Source organism: Lissotriton helveticus, chromosome 5_1 (assembly GCF_964261635.1).
Source record: "Lissotriton helveticus chromosome 5_1, aLisHel1.1, whole genome shotgun sequence".
NCBI lineage: Eukaryota > Metazoa > Chordata > Amphibia > Caudata > Salamandridae > Lissotriton > Lissotriton helveticus.
Window position 1 is genome coordinate 1,019,591,644 of NC_136065.1, and position 19,769 is coordinate 1,019,611,412.

At 47.5% G+C, this 19,769-nt stretch overlaps 1 protein-coding gene across 1 annotated transcript in view; it reads left to right on the forward strand.

Annotated features, from left to right (window-relative positions):
- Positions 1–19,769, forward strand: part of DNMBP (dynamin binding protein) — a 534,728-nt gene that overhangs the window by 226,715 nt on the left and 288,244 nt on the right. Inside the window, exon 4 of the mRNA XM_078643534.1 lies at positions 16,198–16,320. Within this exon, the coding sequence (XP_078499660.1) occupies positions 16,198–16,320 (123 nt within the window). The remainder of the gene's footprint in view (positions 1–16,197; positions 16,321–19,769) is intronic.

Below are 19,769 nucleotides of genomic sequence, written 5' to 3' on the forward strand. Positions count from 1 at the left end.
TGTTAACTATGACAACCCTGTGGGGACCGGAAAGTGGACATGCGATGGCAGCCTTTTACTTTCTCCTTGAGTGGGGGTGCTTGGGTCCATGAGAACAGAAGAAGCAAATCTATGACTTTTTCATGTGCGTGTCTCCAGATAACCTATGTGGAATGTAAAAGATTCATTGCCAAGAATCTGTTAGTAAACCCTACCCAAAGTTGGAGTAAGAAATGAAGGGTCTAAGCCTAATCCTCATTTCCCCAACCAGAGAAAGGGCAAACCCATATGGCAGGCATGTCAGATGGACAAAGACTATCATAATCAGGAAATCAAGACCGCATTATCAACAGCATATAGGGATACGAAGGGTACTGGTAAACACCATCACTGAAATACTGCAAGGTCTAAATTCAACCTCCTTTGTGAAAGCATTCTTGGTCTTGCTTATACCCCATTTCCTGGGTAGGAAGTTGAATACCCTCAAAAGTGGAGATTTTTGCTGAAGAACATTCCACCATGGACAATGGCACTGCTCCTTCTGGAAGCAACAACTGAAAGCATCTCTTACTAGTAAAAGTATATGTCAAAGATGGGGCATGCATCTGGTTTCTATTGGGATAGGCCAAGTTATCCAGTTTCTGAAAACAGTCTCTTTCTCTCCCTCTCTCTGTTACACATACACATCACACACACACACACACACACACACACACACAACCTTTGTGTAGGGAGAAAGTTTAATGTACGTACGTAATGTTGAGATCAGCCTGATCCTTACCCATCTGCCCAGGGCGTGGATGTGTGTGTGGCTCATTGAACTAATAGCATTGCATATATGTAATAACCATGCTGATTAATCCTGCAAATCAAATATACACTGTAAACCAACACGTATTTCTATCTGTGAATGTCTGCCACTGTTGGGAGGGGGAGAGTTGGTAACCAGTATGTTGCATACAAAGAGAAGCTCATGCTATACTGTGTCCCACTGGCATGTATGTTACCTTTTAGGAAAAAGGGGTAGTCTATGTGTTGTGTACATATGCAAGCCCTTTCCCTGGGAAGCAGCGTTTACATCGCATGTAGTCAACGCATGCAATTACAACGCGTTTGTTACAACGCTAACCGTTACAACACAAGTCATTTCTATGACTTGCTGTAAGGAGCGCTCTGAACTAAGGAATAGTATAATTTACTATTCCAACTCCTTCCTTACTGTTGCGCACGCTGGAATTAGAATAGTAAATTATACTATTCCTTAGTCCTGCGCACTCCCTACAGCAAGTCGTAGAAACGGCTTGCGATGTAATGGTATGAGTTGTAATCGCATGCGTTGTACTGCATGCGATGTAACATCGCATATTCCTTCCCGTACACTTAGGTAGACAAGCACAAAGCAGATGGATATGGAGTGGCTGTGTAGGTCAGGGAGAGCTTTCCCTCTACTCTCACAAGGTAAAAAAAAACACACACATATTGCCAGCGAGGATGAAATAGAAGGGGAGCAGAGGACGGGATCAGGAACAGCACAAATAAAAGCAGACAGCAGCGAAAGAGCAACAAGACAGGGATGCAGCCAAGGACAGTGTGAAGGGTACATGAAGGGTTGCACCACATGAGTTCTCTGCAGCCTCCACATCACAGTTTTTGGAAGCAGTCCAATGTACTTGCAAAATGTGGCGCTCAGCTGTACTCCTGGCAAAAAGCTCTGCGCGAGCCAAGCACATCTTAATTTCCAAAGAGGTACAGAAAGTAGGTGCCAACTGAACTACCGACAGATCAGGAGATATATGAAAACATTTGTGTTACGTGATGGGACTTCCCAACCTTGTTTTCCATTTAGTTACCTTTAGCTACTTTAACTACCACACCCCCTCTGTGACTTTAACCCCTCAGTAGAAAATAGCACACATCTGTAGACCTATCAGTTCTCAACCTCCTAGAACCCCTCCGAACCTTTTAAGATTAAACCACTTTGAACAACAAAATCCATGTTATGCAATTAACATAGAGACACAATGTAAAGTTGCATATCACATTATACACAACTCTGTAAATAAAGTATTTTATCTTAGAAACATTTAAAAGTCTAGTACAAGAATTCACCCATAACATTTATTTCATTAGAGCACCATTTGCTCAATGGTAATTTCACTGAAATTAGTCCAGCTGCATTATCACATATTCTTTTCTTCATGATAGTTAATAAATGATTAGGGAAAAATCAGCCGTTGTCTTTTAACCCTAGATATGTAACAGAGATGTTTACTGGCTCCCATTCTGCCTAAATCATTATCCTGTATGTAAACCACAATTACTGCAATATTAGTTCAGTACACAGACTATGCTGGGTGATGAATTGAATCTCAGACTGTGCCATAATGTTACAAAGATTACTGGTGGTGAGTAAAGTTGACCAAACCACAATATCCATTTTAGAAAATCCGACCTTTTATTTTTGCTGGCTTTAGCACTTTGTTCATGTAAGACGTGCTAAACATTAGTAAAGTGCCTGTGCTCCCATTATAAACACGGTTGAATTGACATAGCCCTGTTTGGCTTACTTTTAAATCTCTAGTGTATGGCATGAGGTGTACCCATGCCCTGTACATTAAATGTCACTAGTGGACTGCAGCACCTATTGTGGCATCCACCGCAGTGGCAGTGCAACCATGGTGTCAGACCTTCCATTGTAACCAGCAGTGTAAAAGGCCTATCAAAAGTACTCCTTTTGTCTAGTCTAACCTTCCCTTATAAATATTATTAATTCACTCCTGTAGAGGCCTTGTAGCCCACAAGGCAGGATGCATGGTATTTAAGAATAGGACATATTGAAATGTAACGTTAAAATGTCCTTACAATGCCTAGCACCCAAAAACTATTGTCACTGTGCCAGACATAGTTGTCCTATGTAGAAAACCAAAGTACAGATTAAAATGTTAATACCATATCTAGGGAATGGGACTAGATAGGAAAATATTTAAACAACTATTTAATAGTTATTAAAAATCCACTTCAGTGGTGAATTAGAAAGTTTCATAAATACTAAGGAAAATACACTTTTTTATAAAGTTACCTTTTCCTTGCCTGACATTACCGGAGGCTAATTTGCATTACCTCTCTAGCAGCACCCAGCCAATAATTATCCCTGAATAGGTGTGAATGCCACCTAGGCTAAACAACATTCCTACCTGAATGGGCAGAAATGACTCCTCTGAACCCTGTAGAATATGCAGAGTGTGAGCTTTGGATATCCTTTTTCACACTACAATGCCAAATCCTGCTTGACAGTTCTACTGGGCTCACATATACAACTTGGGGCACACTTGCAAGGGGAAAGAACAGGATGCCAGGACAATTCTTGTGGATTGCTGAAGGACTCTGCTTTAGTCCTGCCCTTGGGGCACACTTAAAAAAGAGGAGAGAACAGGATGCAGAGTCAATTCGTATATATAATCTCTATTTGGGTACTGAAGGACATTGATTTTGTCCTACCAGCCCTTTGTCTCTGGGGTTATTGTGGGTACAGTGACTGCCTCAAACTGTATTTCAGTATTAGATGTGGGACACTAGAATTACCATTCTATACTCCTAACACACACCCCTGGTCCTCAGATCCCAAGTTTAGTGAGGTTGAAGACATTTGCCATCTTGAAAAGGCTCATATTGGGTAGTGTTGAGCCGGTAACTTTTACCCCATTGGTTGGGGCGTGCCCCAGGACTCATTCTCATCCACTAACTAGCGCCAGGCATAAATGTGGCACCATAAGACACCCATTTTAGAACACTTTCTGCACCTGTGGCAGATTAGAAGAGGACTGGGCTTGCTGTCTGTGACCTGAGAGGAACCCTGAAGGACTGGACTTCTCCTCCTGTACTCAGTACAAAGAGGTGGACTCCAAGAGACATAAGGCTGACCTCTTGTTTAAGCTACAGGAATACAACAAGTTATAAGAGGCCTTTTCCTTGGAAGTGCCCAGCTGACCAGTAGCAATGGAACCTGGACTGGACCCTGCTGTTGGCCTCTGCCGGACACCCTGTGATTCTCTAAGTGTCTTTCCTGAGGTGCTTGGGGGGCTTTAGAAGTATTCTTCTGTGGTGGACAAACCCAGTTGGTGTATCTGAACTGCACTCCATTGTAGTCTTCTTCATATTGTGCCTAGGTCTCAGTCTATCTGTGCTGTTGCTATCATTGGTGTTTTGTGATTTTTGGCTGTTTTTACTTCAAACTTTAAGAATTAATATCTCAGTTTCCCAGTTTTATCATTTGGGTGTCATTCTGTTTATTAATTTTTTTGAAAATGTTTGTATTGCCATTTTATACAAGTTCACATACTAAATATGCATAACAATAGAAATAAGCGTAGTATAAGGAAGAGTCTAAGTTATGCAATGCAATACTAACAACAGTTATTCACTGGTACTCCCAGCAGACAATCTTACTTTTAGTATAACAGTGCTAATAGGGTCATATCCCAGAGCCCAAAACAATATCCATTGCACTAAACCTGACAACATAATTGGCTAATTACATCATCGAGTGGTGGTTACTTTCACCAGTGCTTGCTCCACTATTAGTTATTTTACATCTGTTATGTGGGTAGCCGTCCAAAATTGGTCCAACATATGGGTATACTTGGTTGTATTCGTGGTCGCAGCACATTATAATCAAAATTGAAGCCAAAGAAATGAAAAGCGTAATTAAAAAAGAAAAAAAAGGGAACACCCACAATTGAAAAGCCAAAACAAAAGACCAAAAGGTAACTTGTGCAGAGGAGTGGTGCATTTTCATTAAAGCCAGTGAGATCCCAAGGGAGTGGCAGTAGACCTGACCCACAGGCAGGTCCAAGAGGGAAGGGAAAACCCCCTCTAATAAGTATCCCATCTGGGTAAAGCTAGCCAAACCAGGATGGGGTGAGGCCTCTATGTAGTCCCCCCACACATCAAATCACCCGAGTTCCGGGGGGTTCCCAGGGAAACGTCTTGTGCCAAGGCACTGGATGGGGGTCCGTGAGCCAGTCCATTTTCCTCACCACTGGAGCCCACAGGTTTCGCCCATTCGGTTAAAGCCTCTCTCCACTGTTCAGAAATGGGGCGCTTCCTTATTCTGCGAGCCTCTTCCCAACTCAGTATTCGGCCCTCCGCCCCAGCCCATGCAACCACATCCCTTTTCCATGTTGCAAATTGTGGCCCCCACTGCGATTTCCACTCCATTGCTATCCTACGCTTAGCGAGACCCAATGCAAGATCAGTCAACCGATTCCCAACCATACGCTTAGGTGGCCTGGGAAAGAGGCCCAATAAGCATGCTTGCATCGTGGGGGCCAACACCCTACCTAGCACAACCTTAATTTTGACCAGCACAGCTTCCCAGAAAGGACGCAATCCTTGACATTCCCAGGTCATATGACCGAAATTCGCATCTAGGCAAGCACACCTGGGACATTGTCGCACCTCCCCACCAAATGTCACGTTAAGTCTTTGGGCGTCCTATAAGTCATCTGCATGTAATTAAACTGAGTATATTTTATACAGGTATTCCGGGAAACCTTTTTGGTATACCTCAATGCCCTGCGCCACTCGGAATCAGTGAGGGCTCTGCCCCTATCCTATCCCATCTCGCCTGCAGCTCAACCAGAGGGGTGATGGAAGCTTCTATTAGTGTGGCATATAGCCATTTCACCAAATGTCCTGCTGTGCCAAGCGTGAACAAAGTGTGAAGAACCGGGTGTGTATCAGGCTCATCCCTCCCACTACCCCACAACTGCTCGAATGTGCATACCAACACCTCGTAGCACCCTATGGGGAGAATGGGAGAATATTTAGTGGGCTGCCGCCCCCCTGCCTGGCATCTTTGCCTCGTCTGAAAGGCTGTGCGCTGTAATAGGGAGCAGTAAGGGGTAGGCATAGCCGGCAGCAGTAGTTTTGCCGTCACCAGTTTAGGGCTAGACATTGGGTCTGATAGGCATGTTCCCTCTTCCTTTACACCCTCCACCACTTGTGCCAACCACTGCAATTGGGCAGCCAACATATAGATTTCGAAATGTGGGACCCCCAGTCCACCCTCCAACATGGGGCGCTGCAATATTTTCAAGGACACCCTTGGGCGCCCGCCTCCCCACACCAAATCCCTGAAGAGGGCATTCAGGGGGTGGAACCAGCTGATCGGCATCAGGGCTGGAAGGTTTACAAAAAAGTAAAACATCCGGGGTAGCATTACCATTTTGGTGAGGGTGATCCGTGCCTTGATAGGTAGCTGTAATGTGCACCAAAAGCGCACGCAAGAGTGGAGCGAGCAAAGTGCCCCACCCAGGTTACTGTCCCTTAGGTCATCCAAGTCATGAAAGATGTGAATACCCAGATATATAAAGGTGCTCCGAGCCCAAAGAATGTCGGCTGGCAGCGCCGCCGGCCTGGGATATGGCCCCACTTGCAAGAACAAATACGTCTTGGATTTGTTAACCCTGAGGCCCGAGAGCCGAGCAAAGTCATCTAACATATGCAAAGCCTCAGTGACACCCTCGACTGCCTCAGATAGGTATAGCAACAAATTGTCTGCATACAGAGAGACATGGTGCCGTCGCTCGCCAAGGGTCAGGCCCAGCCATTCCCCCCCCCCCCAAGACGGAACCATTCTGCTAGGGATTCGATGGCCAGGGCAAACAGGAGCGGAGAAAGGGGACAACCTGCTGCGACCCCCGGGATACCCTATACTGCCTAGAAATGGTTCTACCTGTCTTGACTCTTGCAGTAGGCAAGGCATATAGAAGCCTCACCCATCACACCGAGTCCTCACCGAGGCCCATACGTAACATCACCTCAAACATATACTCCCACCTCACCGTATCAAAAGCCTTCTCCTAGTCCACCGACAGTACTGCTGCCTGTCCGTGGGTTGGAGCCTCCGAATGATACAGTACTGAGTAGAGTGTGCGGAGATTGTAAGAGGTGCAGCGCGAGGGAATAAACCCATTTTGGTCTGGATGAATTAAGGCCTTCATGTGTGGGAGCAGCATACCTGCCAGTATCTTGCTCAAGATCTTAAAATCCAAGTTGAGCATTAAGAGAAGTCTACAGTACCTCACTCCAGCCTCCTGCTTCTTGGACTTTGGGAGGGGGACCACCAATGCTGTCTGGGTGAAGCCCGGTATCCCACCCCTCCCTCATACGCCTCTGTATACAACGTGACCAAATGTTGGGCTATTGTGTCAGTGAACGGCTGGTAGAACTCAGCCGGAAGGCCGTCTGGCCCCTGTGTTTTACCAGGGGCCAGCGCTGCAATTGCAGCCTTGATTTCCAGGCAGGGTAATCAGGTCTCCCAGCTCCTCCTGAGCTTCAGCCTCCAGTGCGCTCAGCTGTAGGGGGCCCAAGAAGTGTTGTATATCTTACAAAGGGGCCTCAGCCGGAGCTTCGTACAATTTCTTATACTACCTTAGGAACGCGTCATTAATTGCGTCCGGGTCGTGCACTACTTCTCCTGAGTCCTGGCCAATTTTGGCGATGGGAGTTCCCCCCCATCTCAGGTTTAATAAGCCTCACCAGCAGTTGACCCACCCTCCTTTCCTCCATCTGCACTCTGTGTAGGTAATCCTTGTAATTATAACACCGTAGTCTGCCCAATGCGTCATTGTAGCGGTCCTATGCCTCCTGTAAAGTCGCCCAGTGCCCCTCATCTTCCCCCTGTAGGTTAGCCAGTCTACGAATGGTCCCCTCTAAGTCCAAGAGCTCTTGGCGCAGTTCCCTATGGGCACCACATGCTTCTCCCATGCAGTGGCCTCATACGACCACCTTAAATGCCTCCCATTCCAACTGGGGTGATGAGGCAGTTCTGGCATTAATGGGGAAGTATGTTTTAATTAATGTGAGGAACCAGGTCCTGAAGGGGGCATCGTCGAGCAGCAATGGATTTAATTTCCACGCAGGGATCGGGGGACGTCTCCACGGTGGCTGATGTAATATTATTAAAGGGCTATGGTCCGACAAGGTGCGCCCCAAATATTCAGAGTGGGAGACAGAACTACTGAAGGCCTGGGAACAGTGGAATGCATCAAGTCTAGAGTGCACCTGGTGGATGGGTGAAAAAAATGAATATTCCCTGTCCCTAGTGTGTTGCAATCTCCATATGTCCTCAAGGCCTCAGTCGGATATCCAGGCACGAAAACCCGCTGCTGTGCGGTGTGGCTGAGTCCCCGGTAGAGGAAGGTGGGAGCGATCAACTGTAACATTCACGACACAATTAAAATCACCCCTAAGATAAGGTGACCACTGAGGTGGAGAGCCATGGAGGCGGAGAAAGATTCCAGGAAGCCGACCTGGTCCTGATTGGGCGCATATACGTTGCCTAGTGTCACCTCATGCCCCGCTAATCTACACGTAAGTAGGGAGTACCGCCCCTCCGCGTCCAGCCAGGAGTGTTCAAGGGCAAAGGGGACCCCAGGTTTCATCCAGATTAACACCCACCTAGCAAAGGCTGAGTAGGTAGTTGCAAAGATCTGGCCCCACCATCTCCTTTTTAATTTCCCAACCTCCTCCCTGTTAAGATGTGTCTTCCGGAGGAAGGCGATGTGCACATTTCTACACTGCAGATAGGAATAAATGTGGCGTTTGGCCATTGTGCCCATTCCATGAATGTTCCATGTAAGGAACTTTACAGCGTTAAATGCCCCATACCCTGTAAGGGGGAACCCATCCCCGCCTGCACCCGCTGTCATGTACACCCTCCCTCCTCTGCAAACAATAAGACAAAGAAAGCTAACCAATGAACCCTTATTTTGAACAACTCCCAAACCCAGGGCAGCCTGACAACGGTCAGTCGCCCAAACGACATGTGAAACATAGCCCTGAATGAGGTCTTAACCCAGCAAGACCCTCAGCGAGGGGTGAACAGTTAAAGGCATAAGTCTGGCGTGCAAACCGTTCGGAGCACGCCGGCCCCACCAGTTACAGGTCAGCTCGGGACCAGAGTCCACCAATGACAAACCAGCAGCAACAGAGGAGCCAGGGTCACCACTGAGTTCAGGCGGCTTCAGATAATCTCATCAGCTGTTTTCGGTGTCACCACTGGCAATTTCACACTGCCGCTAGGGGAGGTGTCCGAGTCGTTGTCCCCGGTGTCTTTTGATGAGCAAGCCTCCGCCTCTAGGGAAGTGCTCCTGCCCCGCATAAGTGCTGCCACCGCCTGAAGGGCTTCAGCTCTCTCCTTCTCTGTTTGCGAGGCAGTCAGTTTTCTAGTGGCACTTCCACGAGACTGCCTCCCAGAGCGCCTCCCCAGTTCCGTTCTATTCTTCAGCTCCGGTCTGGGGCCCACCAACCGAGAGGACCCAGCTCTGTAGGACTCAAGCCATTCCCAGGTTTCCTTCGGAGTGCCACAGAAGTGAGTGGTACCCTTCAAAATGATCCGCAATCGGGCTGGAAACATCAGAGAGTATTGAAGGCCCTCCTCTATCAGTGCTTTCTAGACCTCCAAGAACGAGGCCTGCTTTCTCTGCACCTCCAGTGTATAGTCCGGGAAGAGGGAGACTTTACTATTATTAACAGTGTAGGGGCCATCTATGCGTGCCTTCTGCAGAAGGGTATCTCTGTCCCGGAAATGAAGCATCCGGGCCACTACTGGCCGAGGGCGCCCGGCGCAAGAGGCCTGGTCGGGACTCTGTGTGCCTTTTCGAAAGTGTAGAAGATTGACAGGGCTTCAGGTGCCACCACGCTTCTCAGCCATTGCTCCAAGTAAGACACCATGTCATTGCCCTCGACTCTCTCTGGCAGCCCCAGAACTCGAATGTTGTATCGCCTGTTGCGCTCTTCCGTGTCTTCGGCCCACAGTTCCAGCACGCTCACCCTGTTTGTGAGGGCCCCCATCTGTTGCTCCAGGGCCTTATGGGCGGGGACTATTACCGCTATGCCGGATACGTCTCTTTCACTCTTTCAGAGAGCTTCTTTTGTTCTTCTCGCAGGAGGCCGAGCCCCACCGCCACCGTGCTGATGTCCTGATGGAAGGTGGCTTTCGTGTCCGCTATGTCCTACAGTATCTTGTTCAGTTGCAGCTGCACTGGATCTTCTGCAGTAGTCCGCGACTGCTCCAGGGCACTATCCTCTGGGTCGTGCAGGGCCCCGGCTTGTCTACCTCATGGTTTTCCCATGGCGCCGGACAGATTTCCCGCCCAGGGATCCCACCAAGGGGGGAAAGGCCAATCAGCCGCTAGCTCTGAAGTTCCGCCGGTCGCTCCGAAGATGAGAACTATGGTACCACGGGGGGTCCCAGCCCCACTACTTCCACAGCAGCCTCCCCAGTGGTGTTCTCACCCAAGGGCCAAGTTCCCAGCACAGTCCTCAGGACCCCACAGGGCCAGTAATAAATGCCAATGAGGCCTCCAGGCAGCCCTCCGTCCCAGCCCACACAGCAGACTTTCCTAATCAGTTCAATTTTAGGGCCCCAGCAATGGCACCACATAGCAGTGTCCAGTCCAAACAGCTGCCCTTCCTTTTGCACGGATATCAGGACTTTTTTATGCCTGAGGCAGACAACGAGACCCACGCCTCGAGCCCCGTCTGGGCTCCAACAGCACACCACCCCTCACCAATGACGGCCGCAGTACAGCGCGCTCACCGCTGTGCCGCCGGCCCAATGCCGCCTCCTTATTGCACCAGGCTTGTGCTAATTGCCACAGGGTACGTCGGACCGTTGTCCGCATATCTTTCAGCTGGGTCCAGATCCAGGGAAGCCCAGGCTCTGTGTCGATCCACGCCTCCGTTCGGCCCCGGGCCGCCATCTTGTCTATTGCGGGTGTCGGCAGGCAACCGGAGTCCGGACACCTCACAGCCGCACCAGGTACAGGCGCGAACGTCGGGACCAGCCAGCGGCGTCCCCACACTTTTAAGCGAGAGTTGAGGCGCCCTCCGGTCCCGAGCGTCACAGGGGAAATACTAATAATTAAAGGGCTGGCGCGGAGCTCCGAGCTCACGCGTCGGCCATTCACAGCTCCTTGGCCACGCCCCCATTCTGTTTATTACATTTTACTCAATTTTCCTAATTCGGTTATTGGATTTTTATTGTTTTTCATTTTTACTTTTAGTGTTTTGGTACTGCATGAATACTTTACTCATTGCCCAAAGTTAAACCTGTCTGCTATGTGCAATAACTACCAGGGGGCTGAGCTCCTGTTGATTTGGTAAATTTGAGGGTTCACCCTGACAAGGGTTGCGATTGTTCACCCTAAATATTAATCCAATTTCTTTCCTCCATCTTCCTCATCACAGTGCTTAACTTAAAATGTATAGAAGAAATGTAAAGATTTTAATTGACACGCTTTGTCTTCACTTATGTGACATACAGATTAAATATCGGTGGCTTGCTGCGTTGCACTGCTTGAACTATGACAAACATGTCCCACAGGACCAAGACCGCCCTCCTCGACGCCACGAAAACATCCGCGTGCTACTCCCCCAGGGCCACACCGCAGCCCTCATCCTGCTAGACCTCTCCGCAGCCTTCGACATCGTCTCCCTCCACACTCTTGCAGCCAGACTCCACGACGCAGGCATACGGGGAACTGCCCTCGACTGGATCCGCTCCTTTCTCACCGGCAGAACACAAAGGATCAGACTCCCACCCTTCCTCTCACAGAGATCAACAGCGGAGTACCTCAAGGATCATCACTCAGCCCCACGCTCTTCAAACACTACATGCCCCCTTCCCCCCCCCCCCCCTTGCTGCTATCGTCAGACAGCATGGACTCAGCATAGTATCCTACGCCGACGACACCCAGCTCTTCCTCTCCCTCACGAAGAACCCGGAACACAAGAGACTCCGCTTCCAGGAAGGGATAAAAGACGTAGCAGCCTGGATGAGCAACGGCTGCCTAAAGGTCAACTCGGAGATGACAATAGGCCCTCTTCCTTGGACCCTCCCCCACCACCTGAGACAACACCTGGTGGCCCTCCGCCCTCTGGAACCCACCCACCCGACGGATCAGGCCTGGAACCTCTGCATCGTCCTAGACTACTCCCTCATCATGAACCGCCAGATCAATGCCATAGCCTCCACCAGTTTCAACTCCAACCGCATTCTCCTCCAGACCGTCAAGTGGATCTCTCCCCCCCCCCCCCCCCCCCCCCCCCGCCCGAAGGCAGTAAGACCGTCACCCAGGCTCTCATAACTAGCAGACTGGACTACGGAAACACCCTCTACGCTGGAATCTGCAAATCCCTGCTACACAAACTCCAGGCAATCCAGAACACCGCAGCCAGACTCGTCCTCGGCACCCCACAACATGAGCACAAGACCCAACACATGCAAGACCTCCATTGGCTTCCCATCGAGAAGAGAGTAACCTTCATGCTACACACCCACGCCTACAAATCCCTCCACAACATCGGACTCAAATACCTCAACGAAAGGATCTCTTTCCACTTACCCAAAAGAAATCTCCGCTCCGTCGACCTTGCCCTAGCAGAGACATTGTGCATCTGCAGAACCAGAGCAGGGGGAAGGGCCTTCTTCTATGTTGCAGCCATGTCCTGGAACGAGCTCCCGGTCAACATCAGATGCTCACCTACCCTGCACACCTTCAAAAAGAGCCTCAAGACTTGGCTTTTCGACTAACCCTGTGCTGCAACCCCAGACCCCCCACCCCCAGCGCCTTGAGACCTTCACAGGTGAGTAGCGCGCTTTAAAAGCCCCCGATTGATTGATTATTTAAATAACTGACGAATAATAGGCTGTGTTGAGTAAGTACAGATCACAGGCTAATTTGACACAATATCTATTTAAAATAAAAGGATACATTGTGAAGGTGAGGGACCATGGGAAGCTATATGCCAACATCACTGGCTTTCTCAGACTTAACATAGCTAGTCAATGCAACCGTTGAAGTGCATTAATTAAAAGGAATGGATACTGTGATCCTGAGTGCAGTTGTGACGGGGTCAGTGAGCGTGGAGGCGGAATCATAGGTGTGGCTAAAAGGAACAGCATTTTCAGTTACTTTCTTATTGATCTTTTACTATCAGGTAACTGCATATGAAATAATTCACACCTTTAAATTAAAAATAAATGCAAGTTAAACTAATCAGTGGGAAATACTCTATTTTATATTATGAAATCTGTTGATTATGGTAATCACTGAAGATGTATGTGTGGGCAACCAGAGGCACAATAAATGAAATCTTGTTTGGCTAGCAGGGCATTGTGACTTGTGTATTTTAGTGCTAATAGGTCGCTGCCCCTCACAGAGAGCACTGTGAATTTATAAGTCACTATTTTAAATGTGCATTACGCACAGTATAAAATTGGCTTCACAAAATGCAGAAATAATTTTAGGTTAAAGACAAAAAAGTGATTTCTAAGTGTACATTTTAGTAATATGCAGATTGCATCTAGTCCATCAGTATTACAATTGTCCATTAGAAGCACGAACGTCACAGCTCAGCTTGGAACAAGTAACAATACCTCCTAAAAAGAAGAAATCTTTCACTTCGGGCAGCTTAAAGTGAACTCTATCAATTAACACCTATACCAGCATTCAAGCAGTTGCCCACATTTACATTTCTTTGAAGCAGCCTGCCACTCTAGCTGCTCCTCCCTCGGGATCACTGCACAGGAGACACCCCTCCCTCCTGCTTCAGCTGAGCCATCTCAACTGTTGGAGTTAACATTCGTCCTTTAGCACAAAAGTTACAATTACGGACAAAGGCCGCCCATGGAAACTTCCTTCACGGACAATGGGCATAAAGCAAATTCACAGATAGTCCATGAAAATTACGACTGGTTGGTCACCCTAGGCGTAGAGTGTGGCTCCAGTGCCAGCAGTGCTAAAGCTGGCCCCGGTGGTAGGCCGTTGTTGTTTTACTGGAACATGTTCACCTATTTCATTGTTGACAACACACATATCCACCAAATGGTATACAAACTATGTTTTGACGTAGGCAGGATGTTTAAGGCTGTAGTGTGATTAATGTAGTTGGTTTCCAGACTACTGTTTGTAGTTTTCTGGAAAGCAGTAATCTGTGTTGTCTAGGTTTTTATGGCACGGTACCACTTAACGTTTTTCACATACTAAGGCTAGTGCTCATAAAGTGGTGTAGTTGTGTAGGCTACACCTTTCTGCTTGCCAATGTGTGCTATTATTAACAAACATTGGCATAGCCAATAGGTCTCGCCTTTGGGACCTTATACGTTTTTAGTGATGCAACAATTAATGTTGAGTGTCGAGTTAACGCTATAAACAATTACATTTTTTAATTAAAATTCCTCAAACTGCAGGCCCGCTTCATCAATGGAACTTTTTGCATTGTACATTTCACATTTAACATGCCGTTCCCTGGGAAGCAGCGAGGGGTTAGAAAGGGTTAAAAGGGTGGAGAGAAGTAACATCTGTGCACCGTCCTGTGGCAGGGAGCCCCAGGTTCCAATGTTGTCCTCGGCTTAACATTCTGTGATTCTGCGCACTTCCCTTAATCTCCAATTGCCTATGAGAAAATGAATATGTCCTTATGTAACGTCACTGGAGCTCATTCAAAGCGCTCCAATGCATTCGTGTCGCGTTAATGCTATATACAATTTTTAAAAATCCTCAAACTGCAGGCCCGCTGCATCAATGGAACTTTTTGCATTGTATATTTCACATTTAACATGCCGTTCCCTGGGAAGCAGCGAGGCGTTGGAAAGTGTTAAAAGGGTGGAGAGAAGGAACATATGTGCACCCTCCCGTGGCCGGGAGCCCCAGGTCCCAATGTTGTCCTAGGCTTAACATCCTGTGATTCTGCGCACTTCCCTTAATCTCCAAGTGCCTACGAGATAATGACTGTGTCCTTGTGTAACTTCACTGGAGCTCATTTAAAGCGCTCCAATACCTTTGTGTCGAGTTAATGCCATATACAATTAAAAACCAGCAGAAGCCTACGCAGTGAGAGCCCATAAGCACCATCTAGCGACACAGCAACTGGAGTGGCTGACTGCTTGCTGCAGAGACGGGCCAGAGCTGGAACAGAAGTTCAATGAAGCGGGTCTGCCTACGAAAAGATGCCGGCCCAGCTCACATCTAAAGAAACGAAACCAGGAGCGTTGACACACGCCGCTGAATGTAAACAAGCGCACACGTGAAAGACAAGCAGTTGAGAAGGGAACAGGCAGCAGCTGTTTTCAAGCACACTTGTGGCCGCATCTGCCTTGTGGGAGCAAGCAGCGGCCAATTAGCAAGTACGCTGCTGCTCGCTCCCGCAAGGTGGATGCAGCCACAAGCCAGAGTGTGTGCTTGAAAATGAGCTGAGTGACGGCTAAAGACCCTCCTATGCAGCGCATGTGCGATGAGTAGGCGAGACCTAAAAAGGGTTTGGTATTCCAACTCACCGACTGTAAACAGAAAGATCTTTAGACGTTCACCAGAGGATCACATTGAGCAAAAGCCAACAGTGCTTTGATAGAGGAACCTCTACATGAATCTTTGTTGCCACAGAATGCTTGTGAACCTCCTCCCTGCAAGCCAGTTTTAAGGGTTATGTTACATCCTCGTAAGCTAGAGCATAGGAGGGGCAGGCTCCATGGGGAGGGTAATATGCATTCCTCTTGCTTTCCTATAAAGGCTCTCACTTTGAAGTCACAGGAAAAGAAAACGTAAACACTAAGCTCCCTTGGAAGACAGAACCTGACATTTGACCTTTGTGTTTAAATGCACAGCAAATGTGACAAAAGAACAAGAACAAGATTTAAAGGCCGTTTACAGAAGGGGAGATCTCGGAAGGATACAGTAAACAAGGTTTGAGCAAGGGAAGGGACAAACTCATGCTGGACAGCTTAAAACAAATAGAGCTAATAAATAGAAAGCAATGAAATGTGAGTTACAAACCATAAAGCCAAAGGTAGTAAGCAATGGGCAGAATTAACTCCCAGGGAAGCTTTCTGAATGTCCCCAAGATGTCTGGTAGGCTTTCGACCTACAAAGGACATTAGGGGGTCTTCTGGCTGCTAACTGAGGTTCTGTGTTATCACTGTTTGGATTGGTCTCCTTGGTGAATTTATCTTTTTGCATGTTTTTATGTGATAGTCAGGAAGCATAGAGGTGTGGGCACGTAAATCATAGGGGCAGGTGTAATAAATATTTACTTTGTCTTCAGATTTCAGTAAAAATGAAATAATGGAAGATGCCTGTTTTTTGGGTGGGTTATATTCTTATGACCGATGATAATTTTAAGTCTGCCAATCATTGTTCTGTTTCTATCAAGGGCAATTTCCAAGCAGTTTTGTGGAGCAGTTGACGATCCCAAGCATACAATCTGGAGAGAAGCTCTTCGTCTGCATTAGCGACTTTGTGTCTCATGAACCTGGAGCCCTGTCCCTGCAGCAAGGTATGATGCCACCAGAACTTCCAGCAGCTTTTACTTAGTAACTCTACATGAACGTAGGTGATCGGATCTTTCTAGAGGCCTCAATACTGTGATCGCCAGCTTATAAGCACACTCAATTTTGACCGATATTGAATCCTAAGCTTTGTGAGATAAATTAATTTACCCATGATCACCTCAGTTGGTCAGAAGGGGAAGTTGTGGTCACATTTCACAGAGGTCTGTTATGAATGTAGTACCTTTCAAGGTGCTTTACTATTTGTAAGATAAATAAGATTGTGTCCATTGTAGCAGGCTCAAAATGTACCGAGCAAGGGTAGTCAAGCGGTCTTCAGTCGCCTGTGAACAGTTTTATCGCAGGAAAAAATAGTGTAAGCTTAGCTTAGGCAGGTGAAAAATATATGGAGAGAAATACTAACTTTTTGATAGGCCTACTTATCGTGTTTGCTGTTGGTGTAATGTAATCCTGTGTACCCAAGAGGCAGTGTGCAATTCATAGAATTGGAAGAAGTCCAAAGTTCAAATTTTTGTAGGCTTGCCTCCTGTGAATGGGTGAGGCAGACTAGGAAGGACAACAGTTTGTATGTGAAGAAACAGACCAGAAAGTTATTGGTATCAGTTGTGCATTGGACTCTAATATTTGGACCTCAATATTATACACCGATTATGTGATATATTAGTTGTCATGGCGAGAGCCGAAAAACAAGCTGTTAACTCTTAGCAGGCTGTTCTTGTAAAGTCTGTATGTCTGAGTGTTCCTTGACTGTGAAAGGAATAGAATGTTGTTGGATGGTATGTCCGGAGGTTACTAGGGTAGGAAGAAGTTGGACTTCTGTCAAGAATACTGAGCTGACAGGATATATTACCTTGCTTTCTGCTATATAATGTCTTTTTCTTAATATTTTTTATTTATTTTTGTATTTACCTTAACCATGTTGTGATGCCTTTATATGTGTGTCTTCGCCTCCACCAACGATACAACATATTTTGGAATGTCCACCTAGCATGGGTGACTAACCACGCAATACAGGCAGTGTGTGAAATTAGAGGGAACTGTTTGTTGGAAAAGTAAGTGTCCTTTTAGAGGGACACTAAGAAACACCAGACTTAAAAAGTGTCAGAAAGATGTCACATGATGTAAAGACAGGGTGCTATAAGGGGGCTTGGTGGATGCAGCATCACTTTGTAGGTTTCCCAGATGTCTGCAATATGTTATGTTATGTTATGTTATGTTATACTTGGTTTTGTATAGCGCACGGCTACTCAAAGAGTGTCCCGGCGCTTTAGTTTGCACACCTATCTAATAACATAACAACATAAAAAACAAAGAAAAGAATCCAGACAAAGGGGAAGAAGAAACCCGAAGAAGCAGCTAAGAAGTAAAAAGCCAAGTTTCGAGCCCCTTTCTGAAGGCCAGCAGGTTTGGAATACTGCGCAGGGTCACTGGCAGCGCATTCCAGAGCTGAGGAGCCAGCAATCTAAAAGAGCGGCCTCCAATACGCGCCCTTTTGACCCGAGGAACTACGGCGAGAAACAAAGATCCTGACCTCAGGGGCCTGGCTGGATGGTAAAAGGCCAACCTTATTGAAGGTATTTTGCTCCGGAGGCATGCAGAGCTTTATGCGCCAGAGTCAAGGTCTTAAAGATAATCCGCTTCCGAACGGGAAGCCAGTGAAGCGCCTGCAGGAGGCCCGAGGCTCTGGCACGGCGAGGTAGTCCAAAGATAGCCCGTGCTGCCGAGTTCTGGACCACCTGCAGCCGCTGAAGCAGATATTCTGGCAGGCCGAGATAAAGAATGTTCGAATAGTCAATTCTCGAGCCAATTATCGCCTGCACTATGATCTTCCTATGCTCCTCCGATAGTAAAGGGAGGAACTTGCGCAACATCCGGAGCAGGCCAAAACAAGTGCCAGTGAGGCCGATTATCTGGGAGCGTAATGTCAGGCCGTTGTCAATTTTAATCCCTAGGTTTTTAGCCACCTGGGACGAACTTACTGGTGGAAACATGTTCTCAGGCCACCACACCTTCCAGTCCGGATCTGAACTGCACCCGAAGAAGAGGACCTCAGATTTATCCGAGTTGCACTTGAGGCCGTTGTGTTGGAACCACTGAAAAACAGCCTCAAGGCAACCCCGGATCTTCCCTCCATCAAAGTCCGCACCACTCTCACAGGTGAAGAGGAGCTGGGTGTCATCCGCGTAGGAAACGATCTGAGCCCCGAAAGACTCCGCCAGAGCCGCCAGAGGGGTCATAAAGATGTTAAATAGAGTCGGGCTCAAAACTGAGCCCTGGGGGACTCCGACACCCAATGGCGACATCTCGGCGGAGCAAGCAGAGGCCCAGACCGTTTGTCGGCGGTCTGTCAAGAATGAACGAAACCAATTGAGCACCGTCCCCCTCAGACCGATCTCAAAAAGTCTTGCGAGGAGACCCTCGTGGGGGACGGTGTCAAAGGCCGCCGACAGATCTAACATCACCAGCATCACCCTACCACCTGGATCCAGCACCTCCTTAATAGCCTCTGAAACTTCCAGGAGTGCTGTTTCAGTGCTGAGATTAGAGCGGAATCCAGACTGAGTGGGGTGCAGTAGATCATGGGACTCCAGATAATCGGTAAGCACCTTATGCACATGTTTTTCAATAATCTTAGCGAAAGCAGGCAAAAGCGAGATAGGCCTGTAGTTCGCCAGTACCTCCTCATCCAGTCCGGGCTTTTTAAGCAGGGGAATAATCATCGCCTGCTTCCATGACTGAGGAACCATACCCTGTGCAAGAGAGCAGTTCAGCAGGGGGTTCACATATGGATTAATGGCTGCAGCCATTTTCGCCACAAACTTGGCGGGACAGGCATCCCGCGGGGAGCCAGACTTTAGACATGCCATCAAATCCAGCGAAGAGGTCATAGAAAGAAGGGGAAAGACTGCCAGAACTGAGCCTGCACTGAACGGGATAGCCGGAGCATTCTCCGCCAATATTTGGACCCTTATAACAATAAATTGAGTTTTGCCCTAGTTTCTACACTGAGCAAAATGAGCAGTTTTAAGTGAAGTTCAAACCCTTTGGTCCGTTGTGCACTTAAATTACAGAAAAGATGAGTACTCCGTAAATTGTTGGAATTGTATCCTACCTTAGTATTATGCAGCCTCTTGGGCGAGCATATGGATCCCATATGGTACATGAACAGTGGATCTTCCTGACCTTTCTTATTTACCTTTCTTTTCTGTATGTAATTGGTTACAATGTAATTCTGGAATATGCGGATCAATGCTCCTTATAGAGGTTGGTTGTGCCACTCTGCGTTTTTGTGCTGTGTGCCTCTGCAAGTTTAGTTCCTGATGGATACTTCTAATTGCAGATTCCTCTTTTTAGAATATTCCCCTAGTGCCAGATATGATCTGCAGATTTATCTAAGTAGTGCTCCCTAGTGCCGCTAATTGATGCTTTGTAGCTA